This window comes from Alosa alosa, chromosome 3 (assembly GCF_017589495.1).
Source record: "Alosa alosa isolate M-15738 ecotype Scorff River chromosome 3, AALO_Geno_1.1, whole genome shotgun sequence".
Lineage (NCBI taxonomy): Eukaryota > Metazoa > Chordata > Actinopteri > Clupeiformes > Clupeidae > Alosa > Alosa alosa.
In genome coordinates, this window is record NC_063191.1 from 31675472 (window position 1) to 31695637 (window position 20166).

Here is a 20166-nt window from a genome sequence, read left to right on the forward strand (position 1 = left end):
TTTTTATACTGTGTATTCTCTGTGTAAATTCATGCACCGAACCGTGACGCCCATACCGTTTCGGTTCAATATGAATACAGGTACGGTTCCACCCCTATATATATAGGTTTACAAGATTTGCAGATGAGAGAGGTTTGCATTTTACAATTTTGAAAAAAAAATTTGACAAGTTTTAAAATATTTCTAAATGATTTAAGTGAGTGAGGCCAAGACCTCACTCTCTTACAGTTTGGAATTCAAATTTGTGCAACTTTAGTAGATACAATTTGCTCCCAACACAAAGACCGTTTTATCCTAAACAAAAAAGTTTGCTCAATCACAACCTCATTTGCATTTTCTTTTCCAACAGGGGACAGATGCCATCACAAGCTGAGATTAACTATCTGAATAAGGCAAAATGGCTAGAAATGTATGGTGTGGACATGCACAGAGTAAAGGTGAGAAGTGCATGCATATTCGAGTGACCGTTCCAGTTTTCTGCTGTGCTAGCCTGGAAAACGCATTTTTTTTTAATTTCCTGAGCCACACAGCTTGATTAATAATTGTTGTTGTAATTGATTTGTGTCAATAAGTCGAGTTACCACTTGCCTCAGTGCTATGATTTTTTTCTTTCTTGGTGACTCCGCTGTGAAACATTTAGATGGAGAAAGGATGTTTGTATGCCGGTTGTATGAATCCTATCCTTACTGATGGTCCCGTCACATAAGCTACCGTCCGCCACTGATTGAGTGTATAGGCTACACAATTCAGACCAGGGCTGTTCAATTAATCGATTGATAGTCAGTTATGTCTTCCAACGATTATGAAAACAACAGAATCGAAACATAACGATTATTTCGCTGCATTCTGTTTTGCAACAATGCACTTGTTTTGTCTTGTTATAAATACAGCACATTCCTTTCCTTTGCAGTGGTAACTTTTTTGTAAACATAATCTGTGTTTTTATTTGTTTTACAGTTGAATTGTATTTTAAATTAAATTTAATTCACTTTTAAGGTTGTGATTTCAATATTGACCAAAAATAATCGGGATTATGATTTTTGCCTTAATCAAGAAGCTCTAGTTTTACTATTAAGAACTGTCAAACTGTTCAATTTGTGTTCAAAACTGGTCAAAATGAACACATTAATCGTTTTCATTAATTAAAAATAAAGAAAATAAAGGTTATCTGCAGTACAACCTGGAATGGTTACAATTTATTTGCCATTCTTTCCTACATACTGGTCCTTGAAATAGGAAAATTACCAGAAATCTTAGTCACTTTTAAACGTGATGCTAGCAGGCGAGATGCTAATGATCTAATCCGATTCAATGATCTATGCTAGGCTGTTTTTGTTTGAGTTTTTCAAGTTTTCGTAAATTGAATTTAATTTATTTTTTCTCAAAAAGTTTGTTGCATGTTAAAACTACGTTTTGGGCTATCTATTGCTATAATTTTCTTGCACTTTACCCCAACGTCGGTTTTATTTTTGGAGGACTAACACCTGGCCTGGACTGAGTTGAAGGCTACTCACTGCTGCAAGTTGCGCTGCGCTCCACTGTCTGCTGCTGAGCTTGTGGCTGTTGTTGTTTGGACTTTTGACTGCACAGTGTCTCTCTCCCTTTCCATCCTATCGGCAGAGTTTGCTGACCAGCTGCTAGGTTAGTCGGTTGACTAGCCCATCCAGGGAGATTGAGGATTTGTGCTGTGTTTGCCTGCACTGCTGTGCCTCCATACTCCACACCTGCAATGTAAAGTCTGTGTCTTGTACACAGAGAAACTCCGACAGCATGCCTCCTCAAATGCCACCACTTCCATCGACGAAGATGTGCTCCACCTTTGCCAGGTTACAGGGATCTTTCGGAGGAAGCGCTACATGCACAGTGGGTCGCGTCGCTCCTTTACCATCCATCGAGCGACGGAGGATGCCATCCTAACTCTGCAGTCTCTCCTGGGTGGTCCACTCCTGGCAACTCTGCACCCGCAAGAAATTCCTCCACAACACATCACCATACGGACTATGCCTGTTGCCACCTATGCTACTGCTGCTGCTGCCCCTCTCACCGCTGCCACTGACTCTATCTGTGCGGACTCCGGTGGGGAGGCTAATCCCTGCCAGGTAAACCTTTTCAGCTGTGGCTTCTTGCAAGGACGTCATGAGCAGGACTCTTCCTTGGTTGGGTTTGCTATTTTAAGTGCTCGCTCTGTTTCCAATAAAGCATTTATTCTGAATGACCGATTTACGTCCCACCATCTGGACTTTTTGTTTATCACCGAGTCTTGGCTCTCTGGCGTTGATGTCATTGCACTTGGTGACCTTTGCCCTCCTCAGTGTAGTTTCTTAAACTCAACTGGGATCTTTGGTCTTGGTGGTGGTCTAATTACAGTGTTTGTTTTTTACTTTTAAACTACAGCTGTTTAAGATGAATGCTTCTGTACTTTGTGCCTTAGTTTTCCACCAAAAAGTAATTGTAATTTCATTTAAGAATTTGCTGATCTTTGGTAACTTTAACATTGGATTTAAGTCAGGGCCTTGCTTCCTTTCTCTGAAACCAATTGAGTTTCCTTTGCTGAATGCTTTGGATCATTGTCCTGCTGGAAGGTTTAGCCATGTCTCATCCTCATTATCCTGGTGGATGGCAAGATTCTCTCAGAAAAAATGGCTCCATTCATCATCCCTTTAAAGGAACACGCCACCCAATGTCAGTAGTAATATATGTTCTTACCTTAACTTTCACGAGTTGAGTCATACCTCTCCCGTGTCGGTATGTGCACTCAAATGCTCTGGTGCGCGGCGCGAATGTGTTAGCATGTTGCTATGCTAGCGGGCTCAGACGTAGCCATAGAGGCAGGAAGATGGCAGTAATCAAAAACATCCTCCTTTTCCCTACTTAAATACAGTTGCACGAGTAGTTGATAAAAATGTGTAAGGTCACACAACATGAAACGTGGCGATTTTCCAAGCGAAAAAACAGGAGAACTACAATGTCTGGCGCAATAGCACTTGGGAGTACTTCGACTTAGCGTAGTAATATTAATTAACACCTATCTATTTGGCACAAGTTAATCGTTTTTTCATCATTAATTAAATATTCGTTGTTTGCATAAAATCTGCATGTTACTGTAGATGCCAGTAAATTCCAATAATTATGATTAAATGGCTAATTACCGGGTGAATGGAGCGTCTCTCAGCCATCTCTAAAAACATTGCCTTGTGTGCCTTTAAGAAACCTACTAAATCTAGGTTTCAAGTCGTAACCTCAAAATGTTAAACGAAAAAGTCAATGCAACTTAAAAAGTCAATGCAAATTAATTCCATATGCAAAGATTCAAAGATTCTCTATTATTCTATGCAAACAAATAATATTTAATTAATGGATTGATGAAAAACTATTAACTTGTGCCAAATAGATATTTTAGTAACAATTTACAAATATTAACAAAGGGTTAGGTAATGACAAGTTTGCTATTTATTATGGCACCTTATAATAAAGTGTTACCCAGAAGAGATCATTTTTGGACCACCAAGCACTGTCAACACTGTAAGCAAGGCTCTTGGCCCTCTGTCTGTTAATCATCACAGTGTTGTTAAGAACCTAGGTGTTTTCCTAGACTCCTTTAACTTTTAATAAGCAAGTGAATAGTTTTGTCAAGGGAAGCTTTTTCCAGCTAAGAATGATAGCAAAGCTTGCGTCTTTTCTCTCTTTCAGTGATTTAGAAATTCTTTCCATGCCTTTATTTCCTCATGCCTTGATTACTGCAACTCACTATATGTAGGTTTAAATCCTTACTATCCTCCTAGACCTCTTCGATCATCTTCCCAGTGTCTTCTTTGTGCTCCTTCTGCATTCCTTAAATCTAAAGGTGACTGCGCTTTCTCGGTCTATGCTCCCCAGCTCTGGAATAGCCTTCTTGATGATGTCAAATCCTGCCCCACTATCAGTAGCTTTAAATCCAACCAAAAGACCTAGCTTTTAACACTCCCTGACCCCTTCACCTCTCCCCCAAATTTTCTTTTTTTCCCTCTCTGTGTTATTTTAACTCATTGTCATTTTCTTTCATTTTTGTTTTTATGTTCATTAATATTAATACAAGGGCCATCTGTTGTTATCTTTGAGATTTTACGTGTGTTATTTTCTTTCTTTATTTAATATTTTCTTATTTTTATGTAAAACACTTTGGTGCAATGCTGTTGCTTTTATATGTGCTATAAAAATAAATTTACTTGACTTGCTTTGAAAGCAAAATTGGATTCTTGGACAAAAGGAGTGGAAAGAGGTGTCTGTGACATGTTCTAGACATACAATGAGCACACGGGAGGGAATGGATTCATGCACCTGACTGCTTTCATGCAAGATCACCTGAGCAGAATGTTAGTCGAGTTTGAAAGAGATATCCCCTCTGTGAAGGACCTGAGGATCGGGAAGGAGTGGATGTGCGATCCTATCATTACCGAACCATCACCCGATTCATCTCTCTCACATGTATGTAACGGAGTTGAACTGAGCTAGCATGCTAGTTGCTCATGTAAATCCTCACACCCCTAACCTTAAGAACGCTTCTAACCACTGAGTTGGAAGCCTGGGCTTTTAGCTCAGTGGTTAGAGCGTTCGACTCCCATGCCGGTGTGTGTGTGTGGAGGTCTGCGGGTTCGAGGGCAGTGAGCGGCGGACGAATTACGACCTCGGTTACATGTACAAGAGGATAAACTACTGGAATTAAAAAACGATGGAGGATTAGACTTTATTCACATCCCAATCTGTCCCATCCTTCTGGATTAAAGTTGAAGGAGAATACCTAGAACTTGCCTCAATGGCATTGAAGACATTGTTGCCATTCCCATCCAAATACTTGTGTGAGGCTGGATTTTCTGCTTTGACCATTCACGTGTGTTCATGGAGTTCTACCTCCTCAGACTGGTTGTGAACGCCAACACAGACACATTTGAACACACCTTTCAGTTTCCCATGAAACGATTGTCATATCTCTGCCCCACTTATTAATTTGCCCTGGCTAAGACTTGTATTGTAGTGCATGGGCCCTACATCCCTCTGTAATGGCAAACTCAAATTTGTGGATTCTATGAGTTATTTTGTAATTATTTTTGCAAATATTTTGCTATCTTTACATGTGCTTGTTCTTCTCATTTCAGGCTCGAGATGGCAATGAATACAGTTTAGGGCTTACCCCCACTGGGGTTCTGGTATTTGAGGGTGAAGCCAAGATAGGCCTATTTTTTTGGTGAGTACAGCTAACTAGTCTCATTTAGTGTACATTGTTACATAGCAATGCCTAATTACTGAGTAAACTGTGTGTGTACCCACCTAAATTCCATAATTTGCTCTGAATCAGTAATATTCATCCAAATATTATATTATATTATTATATTTATTATTAGTTATAGTATTGTTATTAGTAGTTTGCCATTTGAGAGGATACCCTTCCCCCCATTTTTGCGGTGCTAAGCCAAAGCATCATAGTTTTAAACATTGAATATCCAATGTAAAGAGGTAGCACACATACAGTGATAGTTATGTTTAGCCTAAAGCGAAAGTATCTTCCGACCGGGCCAGGCTGAGGTGATTAGATTAGGCAAGCAGAGGTAGAAGTTTGTGGCAATCGCCTTGTTGCTTTACATTTTTAGTTCAGTTTAAAACGAACAACTTAGTATCAAACAACACCATTCAGATCTAAAACTAAAAAAAAAGTCCACCGGGACGTTCGCTTCTATCTGTCAAATATGAGCCCACTTCATGCGCAACACTCTCGCTTAGTAGTGCTTAATAACCTATACAAGATCGGCTCAGAAAAAACCTTTACGACACTTTAATTACGACTGCGTTAGCCACAGACCTTCAGCTATCTTTAGTAGGCTACCTACTGTATCCTATGTGTATGGAACAGTCTAGGGATGCATTTCATGGGTGCACTGTTTGACATGTCCGTTAGCCTACTCATTTGCACCACTGGTTAGATGTAATTACGGTATTTCACTCGTGCAATGACAATAAGGTTGAATGTAGGGATACTCTAATCTAAAAACTAAGAAATATGAACTAAACGTGAATTAAATCTTAGTGGAATAAAATCTTCAGCATATCTTCTACTTATTCAAAAATAAATGAACTGACTTCCAATGCATGAATAAGAAAAATTAACAAAAAATCAATGGCATGACCTGTCTTCCTGATACCCATTGAAAAGTCTAACTGCATGGAACTGTCAGGGATTGTTTTTTTGTTTTTACAAAAACACAACCAAATAACATATCATGCTGATAGCTTTTGTTCATCTCAAACACAATGTGGCCAGGTGAGATGTTTGCTACTACATGACCTTTTATCAATCCAGTTGCAGTAGGCCTAGATCCCAACCACAATTGATGAACTGTGATGAACTGCCCTACTTGTAATTGTTTTTAGAGATTTTAGAGGTTTTATATCGATGCTACAGAATTTGTGGCTGGTGCTACAAAACTTTTAACCTCTGTAGCACCAGTGCTACTTGCAAAAAAAGTTAACGTACTCTCTAACGGCTCTCTGGCGTGTTTTGTTTGGTCCTTATTTAAAATATTATGTATGTTTTTTTTTTTTTTTGGCACAAAAGCGTCTGCTAATAAATTTAAACATAAACACAAACAAACGTTACTTCCTGCGAAATCTGATTGCGCATTTAAAACAAAGAATGAAATGGATTCCTGTAACTCCATGAAAGCAGTATAGCGATTGGATAGACTAATCTACTGCACAAAAAAAATGGAAATCGCGACTAGTTCTAAGCCCAACAGATGGCAAAATAACCTATGGCAATGAGGGGTTTAAAAAAAACATTTATTTCACTCATCTTGCTGGAGTGAACGCAGAATGTGGGCTGTTGCGCAAAGAAATGAATGAGGGAGATGATCGCATCTCTGTTAACCAAAAGCTGTAGGTTTGCTAACATCTCCATTATAAACATGAAATATGTCTCCATGTAGGGTAGTGTAAAGCAGTGAGGTGATAACCATATGCAGGTAGCCAATGTTGCCAATGTCACCTAGCTGAGCTAAACAGAAGACGGGCCCTGCTTGCTCCGTTAAGGTATTTCTGTCCTTCCCAAACTGCATTAAAATAGTGTGTTTAACAGCCAGAATTTCTCATTTTTCCTGGGGTAGGAACCCCTGGACCCCCACATATATTATCTGGACCCACACTCAGAAAATACTTCCAACGTCCCTGACTGGATGTGAAAAATATATTGCCATAAAACAGCTTTCAAATATTGTGACCTCCCAATGTTGACCTGAAGTTGGTGCCAGTGTGTGCATTAATCCCATGCATATTGTTTTGACATTGTTTTCAAGTCTTCAAATCTCTGACAAAGTCATAACTTCTAACGCAACTCAATAATTATAAGATGAAGTTGTTAGAGTGCAGCTAGTTTATCCACATTTGATGGGCTGGGCAAGGGATTGGTTAATTGCTTATAGCTGTATTTTGGATCAGGTTATTATAAAATCAACTATAAGAATGACAGTGCACCCTTTTGCAGCAGGGAATTTATAGGTTGGTTCAGTTAAGTCAGGACAAAAGCATTTGATTGGTGATGGTGATGACGACGATGATTATAATTATGATTTTATTATTATTATTATTATTATAATAATAATGGTATTATTACCATTGTTTTTATTATTATCTTCTACGTTCAATTTGAGTACAAGTGATTTTAATTGAAATTGAAATGAAGAAAGCAATATGAGTTTGTTTCATCTTCAGCGTAATTATCTACAACTTTTTCCCTGTGTGTGTGTGTGTTTGCTGATGCGTTACGTTAGGCCGAAGATAACTCGTCTGGATTTCAAGAAAAACAAGTTGACTCTTGTAGTGGTAGAGGATGATGAACAGGTAATGCAAGATATATTGTAATAATTTTATGAAATGAATTCCCTCAGTAGAGCAACACATTATGTCTGTCATTTGTTTTTATATATATAGAATTCTGCTGGAAATTGAGTCAGGGATTTCTTTTAGTTGTTTTAAACAGTGAACGGTAGCCTACGGCAGCTAAAGCGAACCTATGGGGGCAATCACCCTTAAGTTTCAGTTTCAGTTTGATTGCCCCCATTGGTTCGCTGTAGCTGCCGTTCTGATACTAGGTCAATATTGTGCCAAAATGGCCCGTTATTTTTCATACTGACAGCACTCGGTAACCTCGATCAACAGGGCTATGGGTTAAAAACGGCTGGAGTTCTCCATTAATCTTATTGGGACAGCCACAGGTCAAACAAATTGCTAGTTCAATATGGTCAAAAAGCTGGAATAACTTCACAGGTGTGCTAATATCAAAAGTTAATTTACATTCTAAAGAACGTGACTCAATAGGGAATTCAGCCAAATCAGGTTTAGCTGTGTCTATAAGTAACTTACTTTACTGTAAGTGGGATTACTGAATGAAGAGTTTATTGTCATAACAATTACCTGAGCATGTTGCCTTTCAGATGCCTTTCAGATGTATTGGAATTAATAATGATAACCATACAATTACAATTCTACACTTAATTGTGGTTTGCATGTCTCTGAAAACTAATCATTTGTTTAGGTTAATGAGAAACCCTGTTTAATTTTCTCCAATTTACTCATTGAAATATTTCTTTTGCAGGGAAAAGAACAGGAACATACATTTCTGTTCCGTATGGATCATCCCAAGGCTTGTAAGCACCTGTGGAAGTGTGCTGTTGAACATCATGCATTTTTCCGCCTGAGGGGACCTGTCCAGAAAGGCACCACCCGCTCTGGCTTTATACGTATGGGTTCTCGATTTCGCTACAGGTGGGTCAAAAACAGTATTATATAAGATGCTGAAGTCTCCTTGAGCAAGATACTGAACCCCATGTTGCTCCCAATCTGCTGATTTGCTTCTTTGAATGGCAACCTTTTGCCATCATTGTCAATGTGTCTGTGGATCTACAATCCAGTGACCATTTATTTAACACATCCCACAGGGTTTTGTAAGACTGTGGTGGGTGGACCTTGCTTGGACCTTCTAGCCTGGTTAAAGTCTTTTTGCACAGGGGTTAGCATGCTAACCCTACTGCTTGTTTAGATGTATTGCACTGAGATAATGGGAACAGTACAACTAGAATTGTTTTGTGCGTTTGACTGTGATTTATGTGCATGCATGTGAATGGTGAGGGTATCATATATATCAAGTTTGCATAGGTGTACACATTAGGATCCTACTGTTTTCCATACAGATTCTGCTGTTTTCCTATTCTTGGCTCATGCACCACCTGTATTTACTTTTCTCTCTCAGTCTGTTTATTTTGGTTGAGCACATTGTAAAAAAACCAACAAAAAAAAAACAGACCTGCCAACATGTACACATTTTTCGTACTCGGCACGCTTAAGTACACTTGTACGATTCGCTGCTCTCTAGGTACGCATTTTGTTGCATCTCGCATTTCGCCAGTTTCATTTTCTATTCTCTTTTAGCCGCCTGTATCTGACGTTGATTCTGCCGCTGAGCCACAGCTTGTAAACATAGACAGCGTGTAAGTGCGTGGAGTGAAAAGCTTTCGGCCAATCAGAGCGCTGCATTTTAACCCTCCACCCACCTGCCCCTCCTAGCCAAATGCTTCGCACGTTCAGTTCAATTCAGTGCCTCAAGCGAGCTAGGCTGGCCGATAACTGTAGTAGGCTTGCATGCAATGGCTGAACCGCCTCAAAAAAGTTTCGGAATCCACAACGATTTCTCAACAGCTATCGGGAGAGATGGCCTTGCCACCACGTGTCCAGGCTACCTCATCACACGTTCTGCACTGTGTGCAAGACAGACATCGACATCAGTCACCAAGGGGCAACAGGTAACGAACACGGTCCCACACACAAATACCACCCCCCCCCTGAAACATAATGATATTAAAAATAAAAGGATGATAGGAAAAAAACGTTCATAGTATCAATAGGCTAACCTATCACACCCGCCATACTTCCCATTAGTTGGAGGCTGTTAGAAAAGTGGTGGAATGGTTTTAGTCAGGCCAGGTTCTGATTAACGTAAGATAAAGGTAACAGACTATTTTTATATTATTATATTTTAGCCTAATTGAATTTATGAACATTAAAAATGACCTTGACATCATTAGGGAGTCTAGCTGTGACGATCTCAGTTAGTGATGCATAGCATACAATAGGGCTATTCTCTAGGCCAATGTGATAATGCAATGTCACCCATGTCAACCTTTTAAAAGCCCATCTGAAAATATCTGACCCATATTATTTATTAGTTGTTTTAGTCCTATTTAAAGTTGCTTTATGAGTAAACCATTTTATTTCCCTTCAGTAATCAGAAGAAGGCTATGTTTTAACCTGGTCTGACTCAACACAGAAGTACTTAGGCCTATTTATTAGACTTTGTTAGATTACACAAATATATGGACACAAAATATTGGACAGGATATCAGAAAACATTTGTGTAGTTTCACTACACGTACAGCCATTCATCCACTCCATTCCTCTACATATTAATAATTTATTGTAATCTAGGAAGTAGTGATGTATTTGAATATAACATGTAACATAATATTACATGTATCTAGTTTTCCTTTGAATGAATTGTGCGCGTGTGTGTGTGTGTGTGTGTGTGTGTGTGTGTATGATGTAACATAAGTCATAATATTTGTAACAACATGCAGGAATATCATAATCTCCCCCCTCTTCACCTACATTTTCAGACGCCATGTGGAAGGAACACAGCACAAGAAATTGGAAAGTGTCATGGCCTTAGTCCCTAAGATCACCACAAAGTTTTTTGGAGATCAAGATCTACGGACCATCAGGGCAGAAACACATTTCTCAAACTTTATAGCTGAGCACAATGTGCCAGTGTCTATAGCTGACCATGCTGGACCATTATTTAAGAAGATGTTTCCAGATAGTTAAATTGCCCAGCAGTACGGCTGTGCTCTAACTAAGACAGCAGCTATATTGAATACACTTTCCTCGAAACAGCTGCATGCAGGGTCTACACACAAGCGGATAGAGGCAGGGTCGACACCAAAACAACTGCAGGCAGGGTCTACATCCACACAGCTGCAGGTAGGACCTATACCCAAACAGCTGCAGGCAGGACCAAGCACTACACAGCAGTCACCTCAACCACCCAAGGGGTTTGACCTAAACCAATTTGTTTTTCAACAAAAAGAAATCAGCAAAAAACAGAGGGATCTGTCCAAAAATAAAACAAAAAAGGAAAAGAAGATAGAACAGAGGTCACAAAACCACAGAGGGTGTATGCTTTCTTGACTACCCCCAGTCCAAGCTGTATGCTCTTTTTTTAGAGAGCTATACCTTTATTTGAAACCGCAAATCAGAACCTGCAGAAAGAAGAGCCATGTGTGACCATATTGCTGCAAATTTTGGAACTACAGTTGCAAAAAATGCTTTTGGCCTTCTGTAAACCTGTGTTGTCGAAATGATGGAAGACCTAAAGAGAGGATGCCAACCCACTCTCTACAAATCCATTGAACATCAGCTGCCTGATGATGAGCTGTCAATTGGACATGACACACATACATTTATCAAAAGTCAAGCAAACTTACCCCTTGGAGCTCTCTTCAGGGATGTAAGGAAATATTTCACAGCAGCTGTTGAGTACTAAAAAAACTAAATTCCCTAAATTCTATGGGGACGAATTGCTGCGTCATGCTGCCGTAGCTGATATAAGCAGATGGCAAACAGCTAAATTCTCCTCACTGACATACTTCATAGACACGTTCCCCTGCTTGTTGGGAAATGGTGTTACAGTGGATGAAGTAGAGGAGGAGTTTCGGCTCTTTCAGTCCACCACCTTGAATGATGGTATTCTTACCAAACGGGCTGATGAAGCTTGGAGAGAACTAGATGTACCGCATAGCGTTACAAAATATGACCGCTGCTCACTTTTGTGTATGCTTGTTTGGCATGCCTGAGTGTGTGTGTGCGGCTGCACAGAAAGTAGCCTACTGGTGCTGAAAAGGTGAATAGATTGTAGAATAGCCAAAGAAGATGTAGCATTGTTATAAAACCTTTAAAATCTCTAAACAATCACAAGTAGGGCAGTTCATCACAGTTCATCCATTGCAACTGGATTGATGAAAGGTCACTTACACCTGTAGGCTACATTGTATTTGGGAAAAGCAAAAGGTATCAGCATAATGTTATTTATTTATTTATTTATTTATTTATTTATTTATAAACAAAAACATCTCTGTCAGTTCCATGCCGTTTTCAACAGCTATCAAAAACAAAGGTCATTTTTGGATGGATGGATTTTTTTGTGAATGTTTCTTCTTCTACATAAGATTTTAGTCATCTTTAGTTCATGTAATACTTTATTGTCAATGCACAAATTAAGTAACAGTAGTCTGAAACGTTATTGTTAATGCACAAATTAAGTAACAGTAGTCTGAAACGAAATGCTGTTTTACATCTAACCAGTGGTGCAAATAACTGACATGTCCAAATGGGCCTTGATGAAATGCGTCGCTAGACTGTTCATACACATTTTAACGGGCCAAAGTTGAAGAGCTGTTGTCCGTTATTGTTCGTGCAAATATAGGCTGATTCATGTTCCCTTGCATTGTGTAACTGAGGTCCATGGCTAGTCTGGCTTTCACCAGACCAAGCTTAATCTTTTAAGAAATCAAAAAATAAATAGCGGGCAGATCAGGCTGGGTTCACCCAGCCTAGTCCATAGGCACCCGATATTGTTTAATTTTCCGATCGAGATATCCACGCTCTGGCTATTCTAAATTCAAAAATGCATCAGGGAGTTATGACAAAACTGTAACTAACAAACTAGATCAAAACAAAATAGAAAGCTGTTAGCTTCCCTAAGCTACAGGTAGGCTTATAAGGTAGGCCTATTTACAACAAATTGTCAATAGGCTATGCTGGCGACACAAATAAAATCTCCTTTGAAAACCAATGGCTTACGCCTTACAGTATCAAGCGGACTTAAACTGCCATATCGTGGCGAAAAGTTGTAATACAATTCACGCAGCTCCATGAGTCAAGGAAAGCGCGAATGAAGTAGCCACTTCTAAATGTGACCCACTACACAGTAGCTTAAGGTGTGTTGCTAAAGCAGCCATAATGAAATGAAGGTGTCATTGTTTGGATACTTCACACACACGTGCTTTTTAATTTCACAGACTACAACTACCAAGCTGGAATCAAAGCACATTGATTCCCCTCTCACACCCTGCACGCACTTAAAACAAAATAAACAGGCGTCTCAGTCTCACGCAAGTATAGGCAAAACTGTATCAGACCGGTGTAACGTTGGTCAATCTTCCATTGCACAGAATGATTTTGTAGCACGTGCAACAAATGACAGTCGAAAGATACAATTACAGTGCTGCTATCAATTTGCTTGGTATAACAGCATTTATAGTTTTCTACAAATGCAATCAATCAAATTGGCCTCCATCACTCAACCAACGCTAACGGTAACATTACCTAGGTCCTTATTGATATTATACGATTAACGTTCCTGCAGTAAAAACCAAGCATGTCCGATAAACGTTCTCAGATTTAATTCGGCTTAAAGAAGAAATGGGATCTATCCTTATCGTCCTATCCTTATTAGACGTTCTCTGCGGTAAACTACAGTCCTTGTAGGAAGCGTCCATTGTTTTTCCAACCCACTCTTACCTTCCAACAAAATTACGTCTCACTGCAACGATGCACCATCTAGTGGACAAACGACTACTTATCGCCAATACTGGAAATGCAGCCATGATGATGAATATTTATTTTGGCTTTCTTTTAATCCTACTGAATTTGTAATTATGTATCGGCCGTTCTAATACCGATAGTATGTGGGTGCCTGTGTGTGTGTGCATGTATATATGTGTGCACCGCCTATCTACAGGCCAATGAGTGTACAGTCACTAAATGTACACATAACCTAATTTTTTTTTAGACACCCCCATGGATGAAATTCTACGAAACTTGGCATACCCCCAGAGTATGCCAGGTCAATCATACACATACAATTTGGTGCAGTTCTGAACATCTTACTTGAAGATAGGGGCAATTAAAGCAGAATAATATTGCATTTTCATTTTTTACCGGGGGGTGCAAATCACAAATGAGTGATTATGGGCCAGATTGATGTGGGCCCTTGAGACCAGCATACCATAAAAGATTCTTCATCCTCAGTGCCACGGTTCAGGTAGTTATTTAGGAAAAACTGCTTTTTTTGCGGTTCGGGGGGCCCAGCACGGGGGGGGAGTGGCCCCCGGGGACGAAAAGAAATTTTTCCGTAAAAGTCTAGTGGGGCTACATACCCACCAAATTTCATGTGCCCCGGTGGTTCGGTGTCCCGGGGGGGAACGTTGACAATCCCTACATGACCGCTTCGCTAGCGGCGGTCATAATTAGGTGTGATGGAATCAGGAGGGAAGAAACTTTGTAAACCCCTCCACAGACATGCTTGGGGTGTGTGTGATTTTTCACAGCAATGCAGACTGTGAAAGGATTTTCAGCTTGGTCACTAAAAACAAAACACAATTTCGTGCTAGCCTGAGCACAGATGCTTAGTTCTCTGGTGACAAGAAAAGTCATGATTGCCTCCAAAGGCAGCACTTGTTACAAAGAGACTTTCACTGACGCACTACTTAAAAAAGCCAAATCTGCAACTTTTAAGTTAAACAATGCAGATGTTTAAACCTGAAAAAACAGATGCAAACTGATTTTGTTTTGTTTGTTTGCAGGTTTTGTTTTATTGTTTTGATTTATTTATTTACAAAAAATGTCCTAAGTTTACTTTTCAGTTTACAGATTTTCAGGTGAAAAGTTTCCATGGGCTATGCCTCCAGTACAACAGTTTGTTTTCAATTCAATTTTAGGAGTGATTGCAGTAATTGTATAACATTTATGGTCTACTTGTATATGGTTATGGAGTAACTAATAAATCTTGATTGGAGAAAGTATATTATGTATTATGGTGTTAGGTATCTCGTAGGTTTTTCACTGACTGGTATACTTGTGACTGCATACTTGTGGGTGCGTGCGGGGGACCTGTGTGGGGGGTTGTACTCATAAAATGTCTTCAAGGTTGGCAGGTCTGATATTATATAACAGAATATTATATTATTGATTGAATGGACATTATTATTTTCCTTCATTTTCATTGTTTATTTCATTAGGGTATTGATTGAATTGACGTTGTTTGTTATTGCTGTTCTCCTTAATGTAATCTGACCAACATTTTAAATTGTTCCCTGTTAAATTTAAGTATTATTTTGTTTTTGTATTTGTATGTCGCTTTGGACAAATGTGTCTGCCAAATCTTATAACCATAATCATAAATAAAATTGAAATGCCTTGTGTTTTGTAGCGGAAAAACTGAATATCAGACTACTAAGGCCAATAAAGCTCGGAGATCAGCCTCTTTTGAGCGTAGGCCCAGTCGACGGTACTCACGGAGGACCATTCAGAATATGGGTGAGTGACAAGGAGAGAGACATGCCCAGATTACCGGTTTCTCTGGGAGGCATATTTTGTAAAATGATTACAATAAAACATATTTTTTGATATTACTTTGGCGCATTTGCTTGTAAAGTCCTATAATTGTGTATTTCATTATTTTTGCAGCCTCTAAGAAAGTTCAAAAGTGAGTATTGGAATTTTATCCCACTATTATTCTATGTGTAGATCTATGAGTAAGGACAGACATACTCTGTGCTTTATGGAGCTGTTGTGATCTGTTTCTTCTTCCAATTTTCTTGAAATGATATTAATGAAACATAACACATGAAACATTTAACATGACCTAGCCTTGTTATAAATGTATTTATTAGTCCAAGGTTTTCCTTGCTAATTCCTGTTTAATCCCAGAAAACAAGACATTGAGTCCCCTCTTGTGGATACATCTGTCTCTCCATTAGTTTTCATCTCACAGAGTACTGAGAGATGTTGCCTTTCTTCCTAAATAAGTGGAATTGGGCTTGACGCTGAATGTACTCAACCCTGAAGAAAAAGACTAGACTTCACTAATGTAGAACAGTATTCATTAATCAGGTTTCATCTTTGGTGAATAGCAGTTAACAGATCAGTTTTACAGGATGGTGCCTTGTTATGCACCATTGTCGTCAAGTCAAGTGTTTATTTTGATCTATTTGCTCAAGTACAAGTCACAGGGGCATTGAGTTACGGATCAATCAGTCAATAAAAAAAACACTCATTATTAAAGAAGCCCTATGCAGGTCTGGTTATTCCTTCGCTGTTTCTGGCTTTTCGCCGGATTTGGGCTCGCATTTTTCATGACATAGCTCCCCCTGCAGCTTCGGTAGCAAGTGACTGCTACGCTAAACCCCCACTAGCTAGCGAGCTAGCCATCAAGAAACCAAGCTAAACACATACAGGGCTCACAATAAAACGGTCGAGCAAACTCATTGTTCAAGAGACTATCAAACCACATTACAAAAACGAAGTTCACCCAAGGGTAGGCTACTTACAATTTCAACAGCAACACAGCCAAGTCGGCGTCCGTTTTGCAGTCTTCTTATAAACTACAATCTGACTACTTTTTGGAGGCGCCATTGGATACTTCCGCTGAGTCACATCCGGATTTACCCGGTCCGGGTTCAGAAAGTTGCATATTCGTTTTTTCCGCGGAGAAGCAATAGGGGGAGACGAAGCACCCTCCAAACAACCCAGAAAGTGTTGTAGAACCATCAAAACTACTCTCAACCTGCATAATTAAGGTAATTTTTGCAAAAATTGTTGCATAGGGCTTCTTTTAAAAATCAGCATATAAAAAAGTCTACATATTAATAAATAACAATAAGTACAATAAATACAGAAGTGCAAACGTGCAAACTTGTGCCAGGCAAGGATACGAATTGCACAGAAAGATACGGTGTGCGTGCGCGTGCACTGTCTCAATGTGTCAGAGTCTGAGGTGGGGCAGGGTATTTCAAACCAGATAGTGTGATGGCTGCTGGGTAGAAGCTGTTTTGAAAGTGATGTTCTATTCACTTTTATGCTCTCCGGTCAACGGTGTCTCAGCCCACGACAGAGCTTCTCCACCGAGAGTGACTGGGGTGATGTGGATCCTGGAGAATGGATTTGATATAGGGTGTCCTTGGAGTGGAACTGTGTCCCTATGATCCTCTTAGCTGTTTAATTATCCTCTGGAGAGCCTTCCTCTCCTTTACTATGGTGTTACCATATCACATAGTAATGTCCCTTGTGAGGACACTCTCTACCAGCCCTGTAGGCCTGGATGAGTGGCCAACAGCTCAGGCCGGCTTTTTTCAGGGACCTGATGAAGTACAGCGTCTGCTGAGCCTTTTTATATAAGTATATATATACTCTTTTGATCCCGTGAGGGAAATTTGGTCTCTGCATTTATCCCAATCCGTGAATTAGTGATGTGCAGGCCCAGGAACTTGTCACTGGTCATGTCATTGACTTGATAAGTAGCCTAGAAATCTAGACTCACCCTTGCCAGGGCTAGTCTAGCAACTCTCCGTCAATCCGCCAATCAAATGGTGTATAGAGACGTAAGGCGGGCTTAACATAATGATTGATGGCAGAGTTGCAAGGGTTTGGGCTTGAATTCCCTGCTACTTGAAAACAAAGAAGATGGATGTTGCTGTTGGCGAACAGCGTAACACGAGTTAAGCTTTTTATAAGTTAGCAAAAGTTACTAGCCAACTAGCTCCGCTGGTGGGAAAACGCATGAGACTCATAGTGCGCAGAGGGAATTTGAAAGACAACCGATTATATATTAATGTGGGTCTGGCTCGTCAGGCTACTTGATATCGTAACACCCCCAATTATCACCACTTTTATTCAGAAATTCTAAAACAACGATGTTTTTTAACACTTCAAAATAACATTTGCTAAATGAACCTTACATTTTTCAGTAGCCATAGGTGTGTAGATTTGAACAAAATCCGGTTTGGTTCTTAATGGGAGCATTTACTGCCTGAAATATCCGATTTTGTTATAGTGCTGGCCTGATGGGTCGCCTATTTACTAATTCTCGCAATGAAATTAAAATTCCACTGGAGCTCCAAGCGGTTGTGTACACACAGCCTTACAACACTGTTTACAGCTCTTCGAGTCACGGTAAAATGTCATTTTTGGTACATAGCTAATTTAGATACACCTATGGTGTGGGTGGTTGCGTTTCTAGGAGTCCGACTGATTTCACTCGACTGTGAATGCATGTATATATGTTGTAAGACATGTAAAATAAATGAATGACACTGGCACAACGCACAAATTAATGTAGCCTAAACTTACACCGCACTTTCCTAATAACTTAAGTTCTCTCGCGTCACTGACAGTAGCTAGAATGCATTAAAAAAACACCGGGGAAAAACAGTGTTCAGTCCACCAAGTCATAAGCTATCATTTCGCAGCACCAGTTGTGATATTTATCTTAATGGAGTGTAATCGTAGGTAATGTCATGTATGAAAACTAGTATTGTTAGGCAATACTATAAGTGCAAGTCCAGGGCAGCTGAGGTGTGGTGATGACATCATCGATACACAAGCAGGATGTGCGGTTTCGCTGTCTAAACAAATTCAAACGGGCTACGGTTTCAGATTTCTCCACTCTGGGACCAGGTTTCAGAAAAGTGCGGTTTTGGGCAGTGCGTTTACAGGATTCGTTTGGACACTCGGCCAAGACGAAGCAAAACCTCTGCGTTTAACCTAAAAAGCGTTTCCGTGTGGACGGGCCCTAAGTGACACATACACGCAAGACGGCGGAAATACGGGACCGACGGTAATAGGGGGAGTTCCGATAAGTGTTTCCTGAAGAAAAGCTTTAACCCTAAGAACCCTAAGCTGTTTTTAGGGCATTTTCACTACCTTTATTCATAAGGATTTATTCTGGTCATTGTAAGTGCCACACACACATATTATATATTGTTTTTTTCAGCAGAGTCTAGGCTATTCAGATCTGCCATAATTTAATTTTGATTTTTAAAGAATTAAAATACAAAAAGCGTATTATAAAAATTCTTATATTTCGACATGTATCTCACCACAGCAAGCTCATAGCTCTACGTGCATTTCATGTGTGTGTAGGGCAGACTGTCCAGAATCAGGCAATATAATTGCCATGTTGGAGGGATACTCTGGGGCTGAGCAATTTACAGAAATATGTGGTGTGTGATTTACGAAAATAAATGCCATTTTTTATTTAGTGATGAAAAATTACCTTTCGTCCATATCTGTGATACGAACTGATCTGACCTGACTTGACCCGAGTTTGCGTGTTAACCTGCGTGTGGCTATGGTGTAGGCACTCATAATGATTCTCAACTTATTACTGCATTGCCATGAACAAGGTAAAGGCAAAAAGGTGTTTTTTTGTTGAACAAATTGGGATGCAATGTGAGCCTTGAATTGGATGCCATGCAGGAATTTGCTAGGATCTCAAAACCGGATTATGAACATGCTTTGCCATAGAGAAACACACGATAGCGTTGGATTATAAACATGCTTTGCCACAAAAACGTGGGGTAAGTCCAGCTATATGAAGTTATTATTTTGCTGTTACTTCGTCTGTTTTATAACCCAGAAGGATGTACTTGGTATCAAATGATAGCTCTGCGTCTCCTCTCTCATCTGACATGCGTGGCATATCTATCCGATCACGGGTCCGCGAGTAATTCAAACGAGAGTAATTGGTGTGCAGCATTGGCTTGTGTACATGACGTTATTATTTTGCAGTCATATCGTCTGTTTTTATAAGCCAGAAGGATCGATATCAAACAAGAGTAATGGGTGCGCAGGTGATATGCAGAGAAGTATAGACTGTTAATATGATGCAATTTTATTTAATTTCATGATTTTATTTTTCATACTTGATCGTACAGACAAGTGTGCTCTGTCACGCAATAAAGGTTTAATCTCGCTGCGATGAACGGTTCCAGAGCAATGTAACAGAGAAGAAAGGGTTAATGTTCTTTGCTCTATGACAAGATGCATTATCATATTGGAAAATGACTTCCTCATCAACAAAACTCCTTTCTGCTAATGAAAATACAGTATATCAATATGTTAGAATAAAGATTCTAACATTTTGAACATTCATTCTAAATCATTTTTATACATTAGATTGTTATGTAGCATAGTCATATTATACATCATTTGAAAGCTTGGACTCTTGGGAATCAATACATGACAATCTTT

At 39.5% G+C, this 20166-nt stretch overlaps 1 protein-coding gene across 3 annotated transcripts in view; it reads left to right on the forward strand.

Annotated features, from left to right (window-relative positions):
- epb41l5 (erythrocyte membrane protein band 4.1 like 5) overlaps positions 1–20166 on the forward strand; it is a 276656-nt gene that overhangs the window by 113027 nt on the left and 143463 nt on the right. For all 3 annotated transcript variants that reach the window (XM_048239963.1, XM_048239962.1, XM_048239965.1), the window contains 6 exons: positions 350–437; positions 5133–5221; positions 7797–7866; positions 8621–8790; positions 15347–15453; positions 15604–15622. In XM_048239963.1, coding sequence (XP_048095920.1) covers positions 350–437; positions 5133–5221; positions 7797–7866; positions 8621–8790; positions 15347–15453; positions 15604–15622 — 543 coding nt within the window. The remainder of the gene's footprint in view (positions 1–349; positions 438–5132; positions 5222–7796; positions 7867–8620; positions 8791–15346; positions 15454–15603; positions 15623–20166) is intronic.